This window comes from Eumetopias jubatus, unplaced genomic scaffold (genome assembly GCF_037043125.1).
Source record: "Eumetopias jubatus isolate StellerSeaLion01/CBP00866 unplaced genomic scaffold, mEumJub1_p1.0 scaffold_4, whole genome shotgun sequence".
NCBI classification, from domain to species: domain Eukaryota; kingdom Metazoa; phylum Chordata; class Mammalia; order Carnivora; family Otariidae; genus Eumetopias; species Eumetopias jubatus.
Genome location: NW_028274810.1, coordinates 115,523,881 through 115,546,990, shown reverse-complemented (window position 1 = coordinate 115,546,990; position 23,110 = coordinate 115,523,881). Strand labels below are relative to the sequence as shown.

General features: G+C 51.3%; 1 protein-coding gene across 4 annotated transcripts in view; it reads right to left on the bottom strand.

Annotated features, from left to right (window-relative positions):
• The window catches only part of ZFAT (zinc finger and AT-hook domain containing), a 192,673-nt gene that overhangs the window by 117,760 nt on the left and 51,803 nt on the right, over window positions 1-23,110 (bottom strand). For all 4 annotated transcript variants that reach the window (XM_028105589.2, XM_028105590.2, XM_088022745.1 and 1 more), the window contains 4 exons: window positions 10,040-10,228; window positions 8,126-8,276; window positions 1,690-3,140; window positions 683-915 (listed from right to left, as the gene is read on the bottom strand). In XM_028105589.2, coding sequence (XP_027961390.1) covers window positions 683-915; window positions 1,690-3,140; window positions 8,126-8,276; window positions 10,040-10,228 — 2,024 coding nt within the window. The remainder of the gene's footprint in view (window positions 1-682; window positions 916-1,689; window positions 3,141-8,125; window positions 8,277-10,039; window positions 10,229-23,110) is intronic.

Here is a 23,110-nt window from a genome sequence, read left to right as displayed (position 1 = left end):
AGAACCACACCTGGGACCGGGGCGGGGCGGGGAGGGGGGAACCTCCTTTATAACCCGCAGAAGGCTCAAATCATGCTCGGGTGTCAGCCCCTTGAGTGATGTGAGAATTTGCAAAAATAAACAGTCATTCAGTATGCTACATCATCTTCCACCAAAGAATTAAACCAAGTTTTACCATTATGAACATTAACAGCTCCTTGGATTAAATTATCTTTTTTTTTTTAAATAAAAATGCTTCACAATCTCTCGCAAAGAGTTAACAACCAACCCCACAAGAGGACGGCAGTGGTCATCACTGTTTAGCGCGTTCTCCCTGTGAATCCAACACTGCCTACTGCTTCCCAGGCACTACCGAACTGAGCTCTTATTACTAGTACCTCTGTTATTAATAACTCTTTATAACGTCATTTAAGAAATCCTTGCTTTGTTTCTACTCCGCAGATCTTCAGTAGTTTTTCTCTGACGCTGAAAAATCTGCACAGAGAGGAAATTTGTTCAACCGAATCATTCTGCGACATCTGAGACTCTCCCTGCGAAAGGAATCCTGGGGTGAAGCGTTCTGGGAAGCAAGGAGCCTGCTCACATGCTAGGCCCCCAGAAAGCAGGACAGCACCACACGCACCAAGGCTAGAAAGCGGTGAGCACCTGGGGTGGACGGCACGGCCGCGGGCTTGCTACTTACCAGCTCCGTGTGAACTTTCAGATGCGCCTGCAGCTTATATTTATCTGGAGTGTTGTAGTCACAGCCATCGGTGGGGCACTTCAGCAAGATGTTACTGTGTTTCTGAACGACATGGCGCTTAAGGCAGTTTTTGGTGATGGAGGAATAATGGCACTGGGAGCAATGGTACAGGTGTTCCCGCGTGTGGGTGCGCACGTGCATGTCAAAGTGCACCTGGTACCAAAAAAGTTTGCCTAAAAAAACATCGTCACATGAGAACAAGGAAATTTCTTTTATACTGAATTTGATTTTCCCGTTATGACTTGTCTTTTTACTATTCTACTTAGCTCCCTCTCCAGCCTGTCCAGGTCACCCTTCACACCTTCCTCACTTCTGTCTGCAAATTACCATTCAGGCGGGAGGTTGTAGACCTTAAGGGTGCTGCTATGTCTGCATGATGTCAGAGGTGGGAGGAAGGAAACAGTGTTTGCTGAGGACCAAGGACAGCGCCAAAGATGGCTGTGCACATGCGTAAGCCAGAGTCTCTACTCTACTACCAGGGCCAGAGCCACGCCTCCTACGGCCAGGGCCTCCAGCTCTCCGGGAGACTCAGAGACCAGGCCTGCACCGTGAGCCAGAAGGGCTCTATTTGGGGCTCCCTACAGAGAGCTGCGCTGACAAGGCCACAACTTCAGCTACACTTCACACCTGTCGTGTGCCAGGAGAACAATTCTCCTTTGTTCCCGTTCTGGCAGAGGGCATGGGGTAAACCGCTGCATGCACCGGACGACGCCGGTGCGGCCAACTGTCCAGTGCCCCTGGCTGCCTCCACAAAGACTCCACATGCTAAAGGGCAGCACCTGTTGCTATCTACAGATGATGAAGGGTAGCTCATTTAGAAGCGGTTCTTTGCAAAGAGATATTGAGCTCGAATCAAACACGAGGGGAACCCAAAGCAAGCTGGGGATGGGCGGGGCTGCCGGGAACAGAGCTCAACCGGCTACTTGCCCAGCTCTGCCTCTCCTTACCACAGTATTCACACTCCAGGTCCCCATACACCTTCCGGATCCTCTCACACAAACCGGTGTTCATCCGTCTCTTCTGTAAACCATCCAGGATCTTCATGAACGCGCTGATGCCTGCCCGGTGCTCAGAGGCAGGCATGCAAGAGTCAGGCTGGGGCAGGGCCAGGTCCCCTCCACCCGCTATCAGAGCAGGGTCTGAGGCCTCACCTGGGTTTGACCTGAGACACTTACTAGGGTCTGGTCCCTCAGGTGGGGGGGCAGCCACTTCCTGCCCCACCCCCGGGGGGCTCTCGGCACCCTGCATGTCCTGGTTTGCTTCTGTGCTTCTGGCCTCAGACAGCAGTGGTGTGACTTCTTGGCCCTGAGTCTGGGAGGAGGCTCTGTGTGGAGCATCCAAGGTCTCCTCAGGAGCAGCATGAGCCTCAGCAGAGGAGGTATCGTTCTTCAACAAAAACCCATCGGAAACCACCGAGTGCGAATGAAGGTCCGCAGAGTCCACAGCAGCTTCCAGCTCACAGGGTGGCAGGGAAGCGCTTTCGGCCTGGGGGGTGGCTAAGTGCACAGGTGAGGCAGGCTCTTCCACAGAGACCTCCAGCTCCTTCCGTCCCTCCTCAGGCTGAGCATCTCCGGAGCAGGCCGCCTCCTTGGGCGCATTCACCCCCTGGAACACAAACTCTTCTTCTGCCAGCTGCAGCTGGCCCCCCAAGGCTTCCTGCTGGATGTCTCCGCCAGGCTCCAGGAGGCAGAAGCTCTGGTTGATGGAGCTAGTGAAGACCCCGGTCTCCTGCACAGCCCCGTGCGCCTCGCGGATGTGGGCGCGCAGCCTGATGGAGCTGACGAACTTCTTGAGGCATATGGCACAGACGTACACGAAGGGGTGCTTCCTGACGTGCAGCTCCAGCGCCTGGTACTTGGTGGCCCCGTGGCCACAGAGCTCGCAGGCAAAGGGCCACTTGTCCCCATGCACCAGCATGTGGCGGTCACGGTCCAGCTCGTTCTTGAACTTGCGCTCGCAGATGTGGCAATCGTAAAGCAGCTGCCGCTTGCCCTCCCTGGTCATGAGGCAGAGCTCCTCCAGGGCCTCCTTGACCTTCTTGTCCTGGGGGTCGTGCACATCTCGGATGTGCTTGATGAGGTTCTTGACGTCTGAGTACTTCTTCTTGCAGAAGCGGCAGTGCTGCTTGATCTTCTTGTGCACGCGCTCGATGTGCACCTTGAGGTGGCCCTTGCTCAGGCAGGTGAAAGAGCAGTAGTCGCAGGCGAACTTTTCGCCGGTGTGCTTCCGCAGGTGCACATTGAGGTTGGCCTTGATGGCACTGGCGTAGCTGCACTGGGGGCACTTGTAGGGCTTCTCATTGGTGTGGATCCTCAGGTGGGCCTGCAGCGAGTGCTTGAACTTGAAGACTTTGTTGCAGTACTCACAAGTGAAGATCTTGAGCTGGGTGGGCCCTAGCCTAGAAACAGACGACAGCACCATTACCGTGGGAGACGCTGCACCTCCCTAAGGACCTTGGATTCCTTCTTAGGAACCCAACACCAAAGGCTCACAGTCAACTAAATGGCCTGGCGCAGGACCGCGGGGCCAAGTATGGGTCCCTGCTCTTCAGGGGCTCCCAGTGTGGGGGACAGCAGACAGGTCAGCACCTGGTTGCATGCCAGGGTGGCCAGTGTGGACAGGAACACGTGCGGGGTCAAAGAGAAAGAGACATCCAACCTGCACTGGGCAGTTGGGCAACGCTGAAGAGATGTCTGAGTTGAGGCTTGCAGAACAAGATGAGGGAGGCAAGAGGAGAGAGGGAAGAGGGATGCGTCATTCACAACGTACACAATGACCAGCTGTGCCCCAAAGCTGACCTGGATGTGTTCTGGCTACATGACCAGTCATCACGGAATGAACTCCGACAGCTCCGTCAGACCAGACGCAATCTGCTTGGTCTGTTCCACAGCTGCAGCAATGCACACTTGCCCGCCCGTTCAAAGAGCTGTCGGGGGGAGCCCTCTGCCCTTTGCGGCCACTCATCAGTGAAAGTCCCGCCCAGGGCAAGTGAACTGGCCTATCTGACTGGGCACCTGGCCGTCATGAGCAGAGCTCCGTGCCTGCCCTTCTGGCGACAAAGGGTCTGCTGGAGAGCATAGGTGAGGGGGGCAAGTGCTCAGCTAGGAGGGCCTGCATGGGCCTGGCCAGCAGCAGTCAAGGACTGGGTCAAGGGCGGGCAGTGGAGGCAGTCAGGTGCCTAGGAACGGGAAGCTGCGTGTTGATGTGCATCATGCTATGTCCCCCGAAACTCCATCAGTAGCTGAGCTGATGCTCCAGGCCCCATCGCCCCCCTCCTTCACCACAGCTAGTTCAGCGCTCACACGGAGAAAAGGGGACTGCTGTTTAACTGCGGGCCGTTAACCTCATAAACCACTTATCAATGACTTTCATCTAAGAATACCTGCCAGTGTGTTTCAGGCACTGTGTCAGATTTTGTGTATGTGATGGAGAATAAAAGCATGGTCTGCCTCATGGATCCTTTCTCTTTCAATATGGCAACGTGTATGAGATGGTCGTAACAGCTAATACTGAGTAGGTGGTACGCCAAGCCCTACTGGTACACCCATTGTAAGGATGACAAAACAGTCTCTGCCCCAGGTTATACAATGAGTAAGTGGTGAAGCCAGGATGGGACCCGAAGCGGACTGAGCATCTAGAGCCTGCACACTGCTCCTCTTCCTCTATAACCCCTGCAAACACCACGTCCACCACTCCCCTCCCCAGTGTGACCTCACGCACTGAGAAGGCCCCCTGTATGGGGCTTCCAGTGCCCTGGAACAGCCCTGCCTTGTTTCTGGAATCAGTGAATGATGGTCACCAAAGTACTGCAGCAAGCAGCAGGGACAGGAATCGGCAGATGAGCCAGACAAGCAGGTGAGGCTTCCTCTCCTCCACAGTTGCTCCCTCCTGGACGTATGTCCAGGTTGTCCATGAAGATCCTCAGAAACATTGATCATCACTTAGTGCTGTTAATCAGACACCATTAAGCTGTATCCACCATAACTGCAAAGTCTATATTTATGGAACTATCCATACAACTAGATTTGATCAACACAGGTTGCCTTGTCTTTAAATAAAAAAATATTTAAATCTATTGTAGTTCATAAACACCAGAGGGTACCATTCACATAATGTAATTAAAATATTCAAATCTGAAAGTCAGTATTACGCCTGCATGCTAAACCCAAGGCTAATTTCAGGAAACTAATTTGGATCTTTTTCATATGACAAAGAAACCCAGAAGGTGATAGATTTTACACCGGAGAAAGAAACCCTGGATTCAGAATGTTAATTAAATAAACAAATCACAGTATTTTCTCCTCTAATGCAACATCTAAATGGTCTTAGGAGAATCTTTTGCTCTGATTTTTTTTGGTATCATTACACAAATACCTGATAAAAGCCCTCAGTGCTCTGTTTCCCGCCAAGGATAATGAATCTGATGAAGATGCTAGGCAGCCGACATCTGACTCTCAAGCGCAAGCCTTGCTCGCTACCACCGTGAACTGACGCACAGAGCTGCAACGTCCACATGACTGCGTTACATCAGCTCACTCCAGATGTTCCCCAGGCAGGGAGAGAGCCACTCTTGCCACTGCATTTTAGAAAGTGATCATGCAGAGCTTAAAAAGGTCAGACCCCTTGATGTGCTTATTCCACGTCTGGGAATCCACTGAGAGAAAGCATACAAAATGGGAACAAAGGTGTTCACCGCACAACTTCTCACAGCATTAAGAGTGGAAAGCTGCTGAAAGGTCCCAACATAAGGAACTAGTTTGTTTGCACGTTTATTTTTTTCCTTCTTTCATTCAAAAAAGTACTCCAAGCCCTGGGGACACAATAGAGACAAAAATAAATATAACTCGTGCTCTCTTGGAGCCCACTTTCTGGAGGAAGGAATAGGCCAGACTAATAAACATAGAGATGAGCAGGTAAGGAGCACAGCCTCCCTGCGGTGACGGGAAAAGACAGGATGATGCTCTCTGAGCCCAGATCAGGGCAGATTGATCAGTCTAGGGGGCACACTGTCCTGAGCACTGGACATTTGAGCAGATAGCTAAGGATGAATAGGAGTTAAGCAAGCCAGGGACAGGGGAGGCATCCAGAATGAGGAAGAGGCACCTGCAAGGAGACAGCAAGGAAGTACAAGTGCCCAGAGGGCTAGAGCACCTGCTAGAGCCCAGAGACCATGGGCAGCCAATGGGGAGACAAGGCTGGAGAAGTGGCAGCCCCAGGAGGCCTCACAGGCCAAGTTCTCCTAACAGTGTGAGGCCTTGAAGAGTACAATCACACGGGCATTTTACCAGATCTCACTGGCTACAGTGTGAAGAGCTGAGCAGATTACAGAGGATCCTCATCACAATGTAACACGTCACTACAGAAGAATTTGTGAATAATCTGAGTAACGGAGGAAAATAAGCACAATGTGATTAGGTATTAAAAGCAAGAGACAAAATTGCATTATAAAATATAAACTGAATTTTATAAAATATATGGGCTGAAAAAAGGCTGGAAGGAGATACATTAAAAACATTAACAGTGACTATATTATGGTAGTGAGATTACAAATGACGCTTGTTCTTACAGTTTTCTGCACTTCCAAAATTTTCCACAGAATGAGTCTGTGTCCTATTTGTGTGAGACCCTACCTGATATGTTGATGTAACCTAGAAGTTTGTATCTATATTTTGCAAAGCAAAATCGTCATGCAAAAAAAGTCTCTTTCTTATTCTGTAATTGGTACTATAAAATATTAACAGAATACATGACAATTGGAATACAGCCTAAATCTTCTGTTTAGATATTGTGTCCATTTGCCTGTTAACTAGATAACCAGTTAGCTGAACCCATCCCCAGCAGACCTTGAAATAGTGTACAGATAGTTGGCTAAGGTCTACAAATCAACTTGGGACCAGAATGATCTTCAAATTTAATTCCATGACAGTTTTGCCAAAGGAATGAGTATTTTTATAATTTCATCAATAAATTCAGCTGCTCATAGCTGCAAGCATACAGGATTGAGGCTACAAATTAATGAAGCATCCCACATGACATCATGTTCATATATTTTGTCATTTATTCTCACCACTAAAAGAAGTCACAGTATACTAGAGACAATCTTACGGCCAGTATAACGGAGGCTCAAAGGCAAACCCACTTGTGCCAAATACAATAGAGTAAAAGCTTCATCCTGACGACAGCCGTGCCGATCCTGTTCTCTCTCCTGCCCAGTGCCTGGCACATAACAGCCTTTTAATCTGTTGAGCTGAGCCCCAGTAGAAGAATCTAGAGCCAGGCCAGGTCTGTTTGGCACTAAAAGCTATACTCTCTTCAAGAACAGCTCATTTCCCCTCTACCAGAAACAGGTGAAACCCACTGGCAACTGACATTTTCATTGTCTTTCCTCTCAGCTGGGAAAATGTTTGCAGAGCTCAGATGATCAGTTTGCTAAGCCACCTGAACAGGTACCGATCACAGCTCAGAAGGAGACCCCGGAGAGGGTGTGGAAAACGTACCTACTCGTTCACTACAGGGCTGTCAACTGACCCGATGTGTTTGGAGGGCAGTTCTCAATGTCGATTACAGTTTTAAATTCTCATATCCTTCGAGACAGCAATTTCAACTCTAGCAATTTATGCCACAGGAAGTCGTGAAGAAGTACGGAAAGACGAAGGTAGCAGAACCTTGAGGGCAGCATTGTCCATCGAGCAAAAACTGATCACAGAAACTATACTGCACCCATTCAATAGCAAACACTTGTTAAAAAATATGTACTGAAAAAGATTTTCAACGTGTGGTAAGTTAAAAAAAATTGGTAACAGAGCATTTGCTATTTTGTATTAGAAAAAAAATAACAAAATTAAAGGGCTATATTTTAGTATATCATGAAAAAATTATGGTGGCATATGACCAAACTGTCAATAGTAGTTACCTCTAGAAGAACTATGGGTTACTTTAACCCTACATCATCTGGAGTGCTGGAACTTTCTACAAGATGCTTGTGTTACTTTTAAAAAGTGGGGGCGGGGAATTTTTTTTCTCATCATAATATGTGCAGTTTTAAAAATCAGCAAATTTACTAAGGCCTTGTTTATTCCTCTTTATATCAAGTTGAACATACATTTGCCTTAAGTAAAATGCTCCACCTTCATCCAGCCAATTGGTGCTCAGTTCCAAAAGCGTGTGGATCTGCCATGCATTTCATAGAAGCAATGCGGGCTCGGTCAACACACAAGGACCGTAACGGAGGGTCTGACTCCTAGGTTAAATCAAGAAACCAATGTTGTCCACAACTCAATCTGCAAACAGAGTCCTGATAAGGTAATGCGCTGGTCCTCTGGCCTGCTACGGCCATCACGGGAGTCCAGCCCTGGCTGGAGGCGCACGGGACAGACACCTTACCTGCTGGACTTCATGGGTTGCTCATATGGTGTCTGCTGAATGGCATACTCCTGGTACCCTCTCCGAGGCGCCAGGTCGGCCAGGGTGGCCTCTGGGTTGGCAGTGCCTGTCTCTGGGGGCCCGGCCTCCACCGGAACGATCCTCGTAGCACCTGAGATGGGTACAAGGCACCACACATTAAAGAGGCACCACGAGAGGCTCTGACCCCACCCCACACAGGAGCACAGCCTTGCAAAGTGTGTGTCTTCACTGTACGGCACCCTTGCAAGGTATTGGTTTTCCTGCAGTTCACACACTTAACTTCTGTGTCTGTGTGTGTGTGTGTGTGTTTGCAGAGGGGAAAGGGCAAGTTTTCTAGGAATCTAGCAAAACATCCTTCTGGGCCTCCTGAGTGGCACATTTGTTGAGTGTCCGACTCTTGGTTTTGGCTCAGGTCATGATCTCAGAGTCATGAGATCAAGCCCCACGTCAGGCTCCCTGCTCAGTGCAGAGTCTGCTTGAGATTAGCGCTCCCTCTCTCTCTGCCCCTCCTGCTCTCTCTCTAAAATAAATAAATAACATCCTTCTGAGGTAATTTTCACTTGATCTATTAAAAAAACAAGGAAGACAGGGACATCCATACACATATGTTCACCTCCCAGGTTTCCTGTAGGACCACTTGTGTCCCACTCTGAGTAAATGGAAAATTGCATCATGAGATTATGGAGTGGTGGCATCAGCTGTAAACAGGAATCCAATCTGCCAAGGGTCTAGTCCCACATACGACATGACCTTACCACCAGTGGGCCTGTTTCCACCCTAGCAAATGAAAGGTGTGGAGTGGAAAAACACAAAGGTCTCTTTGCTTATGCACTTCTAGGATGCGAAATGATCAAAGACTTGTATAGCAGTGAACATGAGCACACACACGTGCAAAGAAAAGGCTCCAATCTACCCCATTTCTAGAATAGCAGAGCAATCAATTACACGTTTACCCCCACTTATGGAAAGCTCAAAGAACTACCAGCAATTTTAAGGAAGTTACCATGGGAACCTCCAGAGATGCGGAGAACAGGAACAGGAGCCGCTCCCTCTCCGAGGTTTTGCTTCCCGGGCCGATACTGCTCTGAAGTAGGGGGCAGACAAAGCAACTTTCCAGAAAGTTCTAGCCATATGTTTTTACGTGTCTTATTTCCTACCGATCATCCTACTCTGTACTGAGGGATAAAGAGGCACTTATCCGGCATTTTCACTTTAAATAAGAAGCGACTATTACCATTGAAAAGAGGTGCTTCAAAGGCTGTAGCTACTCTTAAAATCCTACACAATTTTTAAATATTATTTGACAACTATCACCCCAAGTGGATAGGAAAATAACCATCATACTACTTTGGAACCTGCTATCATAAACTGCTTTTTGTCTAAAGTATCCCTTCCCAAAAGACCTTTTTTAAAAAAGGTAGTATAATATCTCCACTCTATTTTATGTGAAAAAAAAGGGAGACTGAAATTTACAGTATTATAAACTATGTGATGAGCCTACGAAAAATGGGCGGAGGGACCATGACAGCACGGGTTCTGGGGAGCAGGCGCATCCATCTGGTCTGAGCAGGTCTCTCCCACAGCGGCCCCAACACTGAGGGCAGTAAGGGGAGGGCACCCCCGGGCCAGGGGCTGGGCCAGGGAGGCAGAGGAAAGAAACGTGCTGATCGGGCCTCCGGCAGCAAGAGCAGGCCCCCAGCACCTCTCGTCTACATGCTATCCACGACAGTCCGGAAGGAACAGGCCCGCCACGGTGCCGTGGGAATGGGCAACCAGAGGGAGACCCCGTCAGTGAGCCAGCTGCCCAGGACCACAGGGTCCAAGCTGTCGGGCTGCCCAGTACAGACTCGCCAAAAGATGTGTGTTTTGCCCCTTCCTGCTTGCTGTGGTCACCTGGAATCGCTTCATGGGCCGTTAAAACCACACTGATGATGGGTTTCTTCACTCCAGAAATCTGCCCGGCCTCCTTTCCTGACGGGATCTTCTGGACTTTCTCTGTCCTCTGTGTCCGCGGCCTCCTTGGGGTCTTTTCTCGATCATCTTCCTTGTACTTCCTTTCCAGTTCAAGGTCAGATTCATCACCTAAAGAGCAAATAATACCTAGATTTATAAAATAACCTTTTAGATCAGTGACAGAACTGGAGAGTGCACATAACCTTTTAATGGGACAGTAAAAGAAATATTTATGTGTGATATACACACGCTGGTCCTCCCTGCTATGCGGGCCTCTCGCTCTCTTCAGGCACTGTCTTTGGTTCTCCGGGCTCTCATCTGATTCAGTAAATACTCCCCGCACCGCTGCCACGGGCCAGCATCCAGGCACCGGGGATCCAGTGTTGACAGAGCAGGCATAACTCTTCACTTTGTTCTCACAAAGCCTACCAGACTTCAGAGTTACTACAGAAGATATGGTCTCCAAGATTTACAGCCTAGGGAGAATCATTCAAGCTGCCACTACCAGCTACCTTCTGTGGTGGATATAAAGGCCCATAAGGAACAGACGCAGACCCTCTCCTCAAAAGCCCTGCAGTCTGGTGGGAGAGACGGGCAAGGACAGTCAGCTGTGCGCCAACTGAAATGAGGAGCGATGGAAGAATCCAAAACCATTAGCTCTGCATGCTCTGTAGCTACAGCTTCATGGAGACTCAGGGAGGTAGAAATAAAACCACTGGAGGGAGTAAAAGCTAGGTCCTAGAGGGCCTTGAGGCCCATGAGAGTCTGGGGCCCTCCATCCCTGAGTGCAGTGCTCACGGAGACCAGGCTCATAGCGTGAGTGGGCGAAGCCACCAAGTGGGGCTCCGGCGACAGAGCACAGGCCCCAGAGCCAGTCAGGGCCACCCTGTCAGGGCCGAGGACAAAGTCACCAGATCTCTCGATTATTCAAAGGGAGACAGGAAATCCACTTTTCACATGAAATCTGGTTTTTCAAGGTTGACACTAATCTAAAAAATCTTAAAACAACGGGAGAGCCAAGCACAACATGTCTGAGGTTGCTCTTGACCCACAGCACCCCCTTGCCGCCGTGGAAGGCACGGCGAGCTGCTGGAGCATTTTATGTGGGAGAAGGGCTACCCTATATCCATGCTTCGAACCCGTGCCACCACTGGGGAGGATGAAGTGAATGGGTTCAAGAGACATTTCAACACACGAAAGAAGGGCTGTGTCAGCCACAGAAGGAGCAGCTAACTTCACACGGCTAGACTCGGCAGTAGCCTGAGGGCTAAGAAACACTCCAATACCAAAGTGAAGAATAAAAGTGCAAGCGATCTCTTGAATGCAGCCTGTTCCATATTCCGAAGGAAATACAGGGGAGGAAGGGGAAAGGGGCTTTCTGTCTTTTCTGTGGAATCACAACCACAAACCTGAAATAACTTGCCCAAAAATCACCTCTTCAGAACGTCATGACAAGCAGAGGGAACCATTCCACACAGCCTGTTAGCAGAGATGAACACAGGGTGGGGGCTTGGTTGCAGGACACGCACACGGGTGGTCGGACAGCGGGGGTTCAGAAAGCACTGGCAAGGGGCGGCGGGGCGGGGGGGTGGGGCACGTAGGTGAAGTTAGAACCGCACAGCAATAAGGCAGAAGCTAGAGAAGACTGGAGAAACCAAAGAGAGACTGCCTGGGGCAACTCGGTAAGTCTGTGCTTACCACCATTCAGGTCTGCCCGCAGCCAGACCTCAATGTACCAACATTTTCCTGGAGGAACAAGATAAAATGGAGAAGCACAAATTCTCGGGGAGGCCTGCTGGTGGGAGGAAGGCTCTCACAAGATGAGGCTAGGAAAACACGTGGCTAATGGGGCAGAGTGAGCAAAATATCCACTAACGTTCCATGTCCTACAGATGACATCTTTTGGTGCTTGTCCCCATAATCCAGGTGGTGCCTGGAACATGTGTAGACCTGGCGGAAACAGTCTTAGGGAATTTAATTGCCTGGAAAGGGTCCTTAGTCACATAATTCGTGTGAGCACAAAACACGTTAACGTTGAATTTCAGTAGAAAAATCAGCAGATGAGAGCATGAATCAGACGGACTGTGCATTACTACTCTCCAAGGCCAAAGGGGAAAGTCAAGGACTATCACACAGGTCCATCCTTTGAGGATCATCACAAGTCCTGCAGAGCTAAAGAACAGGGCAAAACAAGGGACCTGAAAAATTGCCGCCAGTGCTCATGTTCTGTGAGGTTGGATTTGCACCATGCCTAATGGGAATTTTTTCTCTCACTCCGTAGTGGCTATATTAAACACATCTCAAAAAGTCTACAAATCGCCTGAGTCACAGTTCTTTATGGGGCCTACATATTGCATGATCCGCGTGCATGAGCAACTACAGTAGAATATACTGGATGCCATGAAGAGGCAGAAACAACATATCGAGATTTTTTTTGCTTTTAAAATGATGCTCCAGTTTATAAAAGAACTCACCTGGGGATACAATTCAATATGTGGGTGACACAGCAAGAAATAGGTATGTTCATATTAAAAAAAAAAGCCCCCAGAAACAAAAACCAGCACCCTCAGAATTTGAGCTTGCCATGAGCTGAACCTGGGTTAACAACATGAATCAACTAAAAAACGAGAAGCATCCACACAGTGGTAGCCTGCATCATCAGGAGGGATCTTGTGATCTTGACTCTGCTTTAGGCATCATATGTTAGGAAGGCGCTGCAGAGCAGGCCACATGAGGATGGCGGATGGGAGTAGAAAAACGTTTGGAAGAGCCTGAGTTGGGCCAGGGTGGAGAAGAGGAGATTGGGTAAGAATCTCACCTCTCTGCCAGCAGTGCTCGAGCTTTGGCCACCAGACCCACCGCCGGTGCCCGTGCCTCCTCAAGGGTGGCGCCCCTCCAGCTGCAGGGACAGAGAACGCTGCCCCAGTCCCAGCCCTACCCCTCCCCCAGCCCAGCAGCTGGGGCTACAGGACCTCAGCGCAGGCGAATGGGGTCCAGTTGAAGGCGGCCAGTGGGCTTCTGGGAGCAGTTTTCCTCCCTAAGAAGAAAGAAACGCCCCTCTTCTTCAACGGGACATTACCATGTCCACTGCTCAGAACTGAGACAAACACGCAGAAACTACAAGAGATCAAGCGAAAGACGAGTCAGTGCTTTGAGGGTCTTGAAGGCAAGTATGGACCCTGGGATCTTGATGGCAGCTGTGCCACTAAGCCCACCCGGGAACCACTGGTCCTCAGAGACCTTGTTACCCAAAGGAACGGCCATCCTCATGCTCAAACTCATCTGCAGTTGGCACCTCTGCTAAAAGTTATCTTGACTAACATGCTCTCCAAACCCTTCTCCATCCTGACCCAAGAGTAAATTGTTTCAAAATTCAAACATGCCCTGTCCCTGCCCCCTTTAAAGCTCTTCAATGGCTTCTCTCCCATTTCCATTAGGAGAAAGTACTAGATAAAGCCCTCTGGGATTTGCCATAAATCCTCTCTCCCAGGACCCCTGAACTGTCAAAGCCACACCTCCCACACACATGCCCACCAGTACTCATCTGCTCACCCCTTGGGACTAGAACAACACTGGATGACAAGCTGACCAAACACCCAGGATTGTTTAGTCTCTGGACCTTGCACACAACACCCTCACCCCACACACCCTGCCTGTCCAAAAGACAAACAAAGGCACACAGATTTACACACGCACACTCATGCACCAACGTATCACCATATCAATGGTTGGACTTCCCACATTGCTTTGCAATTTTCTATTCAGACGCCTCACTGTGCTGTGATCTCCTGGAGGGTGGGTCCATGTCTTCGTGTTATTTTACAAGCCTAGCACAGGCCTGGAGCAGAGAAAGGGTCTGCCCTAGGTGACAAGACCTACTCTGCTGTGCTCAGAAAAGCCCAGCTGGAACCAACGGGTACAAGTCACAACAGGTTTCAGCCAGAGAAATTTCCAGCAGTCAGAGCTGTCCAAGGAGGAAAGGGTAGCTTTTAGTGATGCATTTCCAAGAAAGTTTCGGATCCCGTTTGTGATGCTATGGGAAAGACTGCACCACCAGGGAAGTCAGACGAGGCAACCTTTGCGTCTGTGAACTCTAGGCTGACTCACAGGGAGATGGAGCTTGCACTGGAGGAGCATGGCCCTGGAAAGAAGGGGGCAGGGAGAAAAGAGGACAGAGGAATGAGCAATAGGGGACAGTAAAAGAAAACTCTTGAGTAAGGCAGTGGGCAAGAGAACACTGTGCACCTCCCTCCCTTCTGGATGGGCATGAGAGTCCAGTTTGTGCTTTGTATGGGTTCTGAGCCCCCCACAGCAATGCCAGTGGGGCTCTGGTTGTGTCTCCCGGGCCCATGCCCGACTCTGGCAGCAGCTCCAGAAGATGGCTCACACTTACCTTGTCCTCCAGCATCCCACCTCAGCACACACGGCACCCTTCGGGGTTCCTGCTTAGCCCAGAAGTGAAGACAGCTCAGTATGATGGGGGATAAGCCTCAACCAATGAAGGATGGGAGCCAGCACATGACCGCTCTGGGCTCCTGACTTGGGTGGACAATTCTGAAGACCATTCTGAAGCTTCAAGATCCTGGAAGAGCTGAACCTCTGCTGACTGCAGCAGTGAGCCCAATAACAAACCCTCGGCTCTCCTCCCTCCCTGTCTCACCTCCCCACTCCTTCACTCCTGCCTCCTGGGATTACCATCCCCATAAACTGTCCATAGCCACGGCTACCTCCAGGGGGAACAGATGCTAAGACACTCTCCACTGAAGACTGCCCCAAATACACATTCTTCCCTCAATTCTCCGTGGCCTCATGCAACGTGGAGCCACAGCCCACTCAGCTATGTTCCATTCTCAGAGCTTCCGAAGTCTCCATGCCAAGTTTTCCCACTGATTCAGGCACCACATGGCGAGCACTGACCTCAGCAGCCTTGGAAACGATTCTTGGAGATGGTGTGACATGGTCCCTTCAGCAATGGAGCACCATGCACAGAACCAAGTTCCCACGGGAAACCAGCATGTGCGTGCAGGGAGTAGCAAATCATTCCAGGTAAAACACCAAGCATGAGAGGCGCGAGCCAAGAGGGCGAAGAAAGACAAGCAGACAGGGCCCACCGTGACCCTCGATGCCACCAGACACTCTGGGCTACAAACGCAGGTGTCTACGCGGAGAAATCACGCATCGTCTATGGCACTCCTGCGAGCCAAGCTCCTTCCAGCCCCGGGCCCGGCTCACAGCTGGCACTACTACCGATTTTTCATGCCCAGACACAGCTCAAGCACAAAGTAGGTGTTCAACACTTGTCCTTGGAAAGAAGGGAGAATGGAGGGAAAGGGAGAAGAACTGCTGAACAAAAGCCTTGCTGGTCCTTTTGTGCTCCCTCCCATGTGGACACCTGGCCGGCTTTGCTTGTGCCTGGGTTTCCCTGCATCCTCACTGGACCCATGTCTGTACTCTTCAAAGATGTCTTTTCTCTACTGAAAGGCCTCGTGGGCTCAGCCCGGAGGTCCTGCTGGTGCACGCTTTCCCCAGGGCTGCTAATTCCACCAGCCCGCACGGCAGTCTTCCGGACGCTCTGTTGATATTCGCCAGCTTCCTCTGAGTTACTGACTTTTTAAACTTTACACCTCATCCCAGCTAATGCCTCCATTCCTCCTGGTTTCTTTTTCCTTCCAAAATCCAACAGCTCCACGATGGGTGCCGGTGTGTGTCCTGCACATGGCTGGTAGGGAGCCTCGCAGCAAAGGGCCCGCAAGAGGACACAGGACAGAGGCGGTGGGGGCATCCTGAGCCTCAAAATCAGGGGGCCCAAGGCTGGACTCCACTCGACCACTTCCAGTGGGACTTTGGAAAACTGCTTAACCTCCATAAAATCCCTCAGAAAAAAAAAACAAAATGACGACACGGGCCACCAAGGATGGCTTTGAGGACGAAATGACAGGGTTCACATGCCAGTCCCAACACACGTTAAACACCCTCCCCTAGAAACACCTGAGACACTGCATCACGCCCTCCAGACTACTCTCATCCACCTGCCTTTACAGTCCACCCTGACGGCACGGTCTGAGTCTGCTCGCCTGCTGGAACAGATCGCCACAGACTGGGGGGCTTACCAACAACAGAAGTCTATTCCTCAGGGCTCTGGAGGCTGCAAGCCTGGGATCAAGGCAGACTGGGTGCCAGGTGAGAGCCAGCTTCCTGGTTCTTGGTGCCTTGTGTGTCCTCACGTGGAGGAAGGGGTGAGGGGGCTCCTGGGGCCTCTTTGATGAGGACATTAACCCCATTCATGAGGGCTCTGCCCTCAAGACCCAAGCATCTCCCAAACTCCCCACCTTCCGATATCATCATCTTTGGGGATTAGGATTTCAGCATAGGAATTTGGGCCGGGGGACACAAACATTCAGACCCCAGCAGGCTCATGTAGAAGAAATAAAGTCGGTAGCCAGAGGCAATCTTGGGGCACAAGCTTCCCCACCCCTGCCCCTCGGCATCTGTTGGTTCATCCTTCTACACCTCCCTCTCAGAGCAGATTCTATCCAGAGCAAGAGCTCGGCTCTCTGTGGAGAGCAATGTGAAGGAGCCCCTCACCCGCACATTCTTGCAACGAACAAAGCCCTCCTCCTCTGTTGAGAGTACTTGAATCCCTCCCAGAATATCCTGATTTGGGTTTGGCTTTGTTTTTAAGATTTTTAACACCCCTGCCATGCAAACTGAACAAATACATAACATGACTTTCTCCGCTAGCATTAGCAACAGTTAAAATTTAAAATGTCTTGGGCAATGACACAGCAGCACACGAAGAACAGCAACAGCAAAAATGTCTGGGGGCCACCGTAGAGTCAGTGACCCTAAAGATCAAGGGGCAGATGGGTGGTAGGGAGTCACTTCAGACAGCTGCCAGTCACCAGGCCGTTACCACCCCACCAACTCAAAGGCAAGCTGTCTACATGGGCAACCAGTCTGGGAACACAGACCCCTCACTATTACCCACAGACGGCTTCACCGTGACCTGCTGAGAAACGGTCTGGCCTGGACACACGTGAGAACCCTCTGAGCTCTGATTTATTAAGTTGGCTTGAAAAAGTAAATTGTAGACAGTCTCAACCGTGACTGCCATGCGTAAATCCATTGCCAGGAGCCTTCCAGGAAGCACAAGGTGAAGGGCATTTTGCAGACAGCCACTCTCCGCCACTCTTCACCTCGGGCAAAGGTGACAACAGAAAGGAGGCACGGCATTAGGCACATCTGAGCATGTCCCTGCCTCTTCCCCAGGCTGCCTCCAGCTCGTCTCCCTCCATTCCAGTCTCCTCCCCCATGCTTCTGGATGTGACGTGGCCATGCTACAGCATGGGGGGGTCTGGTTTCCAGTCCATGGAGGTAATAATCGGCACTGACCTCCTAAGGAACCTACCCTGTGAAGTCCCAGCCCTCTGCCCACGTTTGCCACCCAAACTCTCCCAGGACTGTCCGTCCTTCAGGCACGCTCGCTCCAGACCCAACACTACTGGAACCCAAGGCCAATTAAACGACCAGGCTCTGCGGACACGTTCACTTTTATTTTCAGGACTCTACCTGATTGTGACTCAGAAGGGCCAAGGCAAATGTGGGTCTGACTTCAAAGCCTGTCTCTTCAGTTTGTCTGCCTGCTTGCCAGTTACGCTCTCCTCACTCTGGTTAAGTATTCATGTCAAGCACTGCTCTTCTAAAACAATTTCTATCTGTGATAACAAGTTTCAACAATAATTTTCTACCACTTAATAAAACATTCTCTTTGTAAACTGATGTCTCACTCTCCTCCTATTTCCAGATCTTCTCAGTGTCCATCCTTCTTAAACCAAACATCATTTCTGCACAAAAGAAATAAATATTTCCTTGGAATTATCAAAGGACTACAGGATGTATTTGTGCTTTACTAGTCACAGTTCATTCAACAGACCCTTTGGGAGTGCCAGGCACCGTCCTAGGCATTGAGGACACTGTGCGTACGAACTAGAGAAAGATCCCTGCCTCCTGGAATTTACACGCTAGCAGGGACATTCAGTTATCTTTAAACCATGATAAATAGGTAAATTACATAGTATGTTAGAAGGTAATCGGGCACTTAGCAGCTGGGCAGGTCCAAATGTTCAGTGTGGCGTCTAGCACTCTAGTTCTGATCTAACAAACACCATGCACACAACCATTTCCTACTGATGAGGACAGTCACTGTGATGTGGCTTATTTATTTACTTGTTGGCTTGGTCGTGTCTGTTCCCCCTGTGATGTGAGTGCACTGAAGCACGGCAGGATTTAGCCCATTTTGCAGGACGCCTAGTCACGCAATAGAGTGGAGAGCCGGCAGGGCCTCACACTTCACCAAGCAGGAAAGTCGGCCATTCGTTAAACAGAGAACGAGTGAAGGCCCCTTGGTTTCCTGGCCCTGTACCAGGCTCTGAAGACCCAGAGAAGAGCCAGGCCCATCCCTGCCCCCAGAGAGCTCCGAAGCTCACCCACGAACCACCGCCCCACCCCTTAGCATTCTACACATGCCACCCCACTTCGGTCCGCGGGTCCTTATGAAGCTGCTCTGTTCCGCAGCCCATCATAAAAATCAGACTCAGTGAGGGAGAGAGGCGACAGAACCAAGAGACCCTCCCCCAGCAGATGGCAGACCCAACATCACACCTGAGTCCATCTGTGTCAGAGCGAGGGCTTCCCGCTGCCCTCTCCTGCCTCTGGTGGGTGCAGGAAGAGAAGTTTACACTGAGTACATGGACAGGAACCAACTGAACAGCCGGGCTCCATGGCGGAGCCTCGTGTCGTCCTAAGTGGCCGAGAGGACAGATGGGCCTCACCAGTGGGCTGAGAAGTGATCTGCATGCCCATCCCTCTGCACTGTCCTTGGGGAAAGGTGTTGGGTGACAGGTGCTCATGTACCTCGGCACCCAAACACTGCCCCTAAACAACCTCTTTCCTCCTAGTCCACCTCCCTCTGACGGGCGCCGGGCCCATCTGTGCAGAAGGCTGAGGGGCGACAGGCTGGTATTACTCAGTGTACCCTCAGTCGAGCCCCCGGAGGCAGCAAGAGGCCATTTGCTCCTAATCACATCCTGCGCCCCCCACCCACCTGCCACACTAAGCCCCTGGTGCAACAGATTGCCAGGCCAGCCCCCTGCACCCTGGGCTGAGCATTTAAAATCCCACCGTGGCTGAATGGTGGCATGCCCGGTGCTCTGCAGCCATGCTCCCTGCTAGGAAGAGGCAATTCTTGGAAAGTGAAGAAAACTAGAGTTTGGGTTCTGTTCACACAGGGAAAGACTGATATCGTCCCTGCACCAAGATGGACTAAGGCCTCTGGCAATACACAAGGCGAGCTAAAGGTAGCTGTTGGGTGACGGCAGGATGCTGACACCAGGCTGACGCCAATGGGTACTTTGGGATAATTTACTCACCCTTGTTTCAGAGAATACCCAGTTGACCCCCTGGGCCAACAGAGGGTGCCTGATGAGGAGTGGCCGGCAAGCCAGCATCTTTTAATGAATAGCATCGTGTGGAAAACAAAGCCACTGATGGGGGGGGTGGGGGAAGGGAGTGCCCGGATCACCCCTCAAGGCTACTACATGCTCTTTTTAAGGGGAACCATCGTCCAAATATCCTGTTTTGTATATGGGTGTTAATTACACAATTAATTCTAAGGAAGTATTTTGTCTTCAAATTGTACAAGAAGTCTAAAATATCTCCACTGAGCTCTAGAAAAGGCTCTTGATCCAACAGAAAACAGGATGTAATTTCAGTGAGATGGACAGCTGATATCTGCCAGAGGTGCTTGAAAGCCAGCCTGGACCGGATGCCATCAAACCCCAGTGGGTCTCGAAGGCCCGCCCCCAGGGAGGCCCGCCTGCCAGGCCATAAGAAGGAAGGGCAGCATCAATCCCATCAGCAGCACTGGGGTTCCCATGGAAGCACCTGACAGCGGTCTCAGTCTGTCTGGCATTTTTCCTCTGGTCAACAATCACGAGAGACAGAGAACCTACGCTGCCATAATAATAGCACCTGCTCGGGCACCTGGGTGGCTCAGATGGTTAAGCGTCTGCCTTCAGCTCAGGTCATGATCCCAGGGTCCTGGGATCGAGTCCCACATCGGGCTCCCTGCTCCTCGGGAGCCTGCTTCTCCCTCTGCCTCTCTCTCTCTGTCTCTCATGAATAAATAAATAAAATCTTTAAAAAAAAAAAAAATAATAGCACCTGCTCTTCTGCGCGGTACTTTACAGTTGGCAAAGCACAGTCCTGAGCGTTAACTAGCACCTGCAACTCCACTATCATGTGTACCATGTGCCTCCCTTACCAATCTTTCCATGTTTCACTTTGTGCTCCCAGGCTCTAATAAATGTGCTCCCTCAGCGGAGGGGCCCTTGTCCACCCACTTCACACTATGTTGCATCACTGAACCCCAGCGTGACCCTCACTGCATTAGGACGGTGCTTCTCCAGTGTTTGTAGTCGCAGGATGCTTTTCAAGTGAGTTATTTAAGCAATTTCAATATAAACAATTGATAAAGGGCATGACTTCTCTGGTTAAAGCGGGAGGGGTCCCCTCGCCACCTCCCACACCACCCCCCCACCCATCCATCCTGAGCTGCAAGCACCTCTGAAGGACCCCAAAAACAACTTGAACACTAGTGGATGAGGCTGCACGAGGAGGGGCTGGGTCAAATACCACTCCAACTACAGTCGTTGCTCTGAGTGGCCACAGCAGAGGGCAGGGTGTGTGAGCTACAATCTGCCTTTCAGCGGGATCGGTGGGGAACTCTCTAAATGTAGGGTCTGCATGTGCAAAGCGCAAAGCGAGTCACTGCGAGGTTCGAGCAAGGGAAAGGTGGCACGGCAAAGCACGCACAGTCGTCCCTCAGGACCTGTGTGCGGCCATGGAGCTGATGCCCACCTCGGGGCTGGGGCTGGGCTTCCCGTTCCTCATGCTTCCGTCCACCGCGTGCCTCACCCAGCCCCCCGCCTTTGCACTCTGCTGACTCACTGCCATTCTGGGAACTACCACTTTTAATTTCTTGACATCTGTGAATATTGTTCTTCAAGCCCAGCACATTAACGTAATTCTTTGTATTTCATTTCCTTTCAAAGAGACGGTGTTTAAAAGAGCAATGGCACAGCACAAAGTGGAATGCGGACGTAATGCGGAAGCAGATGCTCACAGGCGCGTGTGCACGCCACAGTGCTGAGACCCCCCCCCCCCCGCCAACACATCTACAACCGGGCCTGGTGCCCACATATGCAGGGAGGCGCTCTGACTACAAACCAGGGGCAGGCTCGCTTCCGGAGCAGAGACCAAACATTTGTTCCATTCTAAGGGTAATGAGCGAAAATCCAGAGCCCTCAGTGTTCTAGCAAATTCCCTCAAGGACCCCCCCTCTCCCCGCATCCTTCCTCCAGCTGCCTGTGAGGCTCCCACAGGAGCTCCACTGCCCTCAGGCTTCCCCCTGGGTTTGGCCACTGGAGGCAGCAGCAGGAGATGGGGCGGGGGGCGCTCCATCCCCAGGCTCCTTCCCTGCTGCCTCATCTGAGTTGCTTCATCCCCTGCCACAGGCTGGCCCTTGGAGCTCTGGAGACCACTCTCCCCACTGCCCCTATACCCAGGGTGTTAACACCACCTCGCGACCCCATTGTCCACAGTGTCCCACAGGACCGCAACCTTTAATAAAGCATCCCTCTCCTAAGCCCTCAAGGTGCCAATTCAAGCATGCCATCTGCTTCCTGCCCACACCCACGATCCTTTCAGTCCTCCTAGATGGCTCCTCTTTCCAAACCCCATCTCACCGGCAGGTAGCACGAGCCACACTCCCAAGCCCCAAGACCAGTGGCCTCTACCCCAGCTTCCTCTCCTGTCACCTCCCTGCCTGACTTACCATCGCTGCCTGTCCCCCTCCCCCTTACAGGCCGCCTCCCCAGCCCTCAGGATGCTCAGCAGCAGGGTCCTCGGGAACCTCCACCCACTGGATGCCCCATCCACTCGCGCCCTCATCTGCAGATGGCCCCAAGGCTAGCGCTCCGGTCCAGTCCTCTTGCCGGCTCCACAGCCTGATAGATAATATCCCTTTGCACACCCGGAGTCCACCAAACTCCACACACGACCAGAAGTACAAGTCCTCTCTTCCCCAAACCTGCTTCCCCCTTGGGTTCTCCAGATTGACAGGGCCCATCCTCCACCCTAGCACCCAAGCCAAAACCAAGACCACCTCCCACCCGCTCTCTCCGGCTTCCCACCCACTCCAAGCTCTGCCCAGGCCCTGGCAATCACACTTCCACCAGAGCTCTAGAATACGTCCACTTCTCTTCACTCCCAAGGCCACTGCTGAATTCAGATACCGCAGACGCTCAACAGGACCACTGCCCCAGCCCCCCCGCACCATGTCCCACTGACCACATGTGGCTGGGGGGGTGCTCCTCTGAGCCTTGAGGAACGCTGATGCCTCGGCCAGGCCTGGCACTCCCCTCTCCATCCCCTCTCCCCCCACCTCACCTCCACCTCCACCCCTACTCCTCGGAAGAAGAGGCCCACGTGGCCTTCCAAGCTCAGCCCGAGCCCTCCCTGACCACCACCCTGCCCTCCCAGGCTGCTTCCACAGCAACTTCTCTGAGCTCCCTTCAGACCCTGTTGTGACCTATACAGGTGCTCCTCGCGCTTACCTCAAAGTGCTAGTATCATGTTCTGCCCACATCACGAAACTCTGAGCAACTTTGCTACACGAACCGGTTTACCTGCCATCACATCGCCAACAACAACCATGTGCCCGGTACACAGACAGCACCTACTCACTCAGCGCTTCTCATGAATCATGAATGACCCACAGCAGAGGTTCAAAAAGATACCCATTTTTCTCAGCCCCTAACCATATACACCACACACACACCCTTAACTCTGCTGAGCTTCTCTGACCTTACAAAGAAAAATTAAGCCCCTCTGATACAAGATCTCCTTGTTCCTTGCTCACCACCCGCCCCCGCCCCAGAGGGGTTCCTTTGG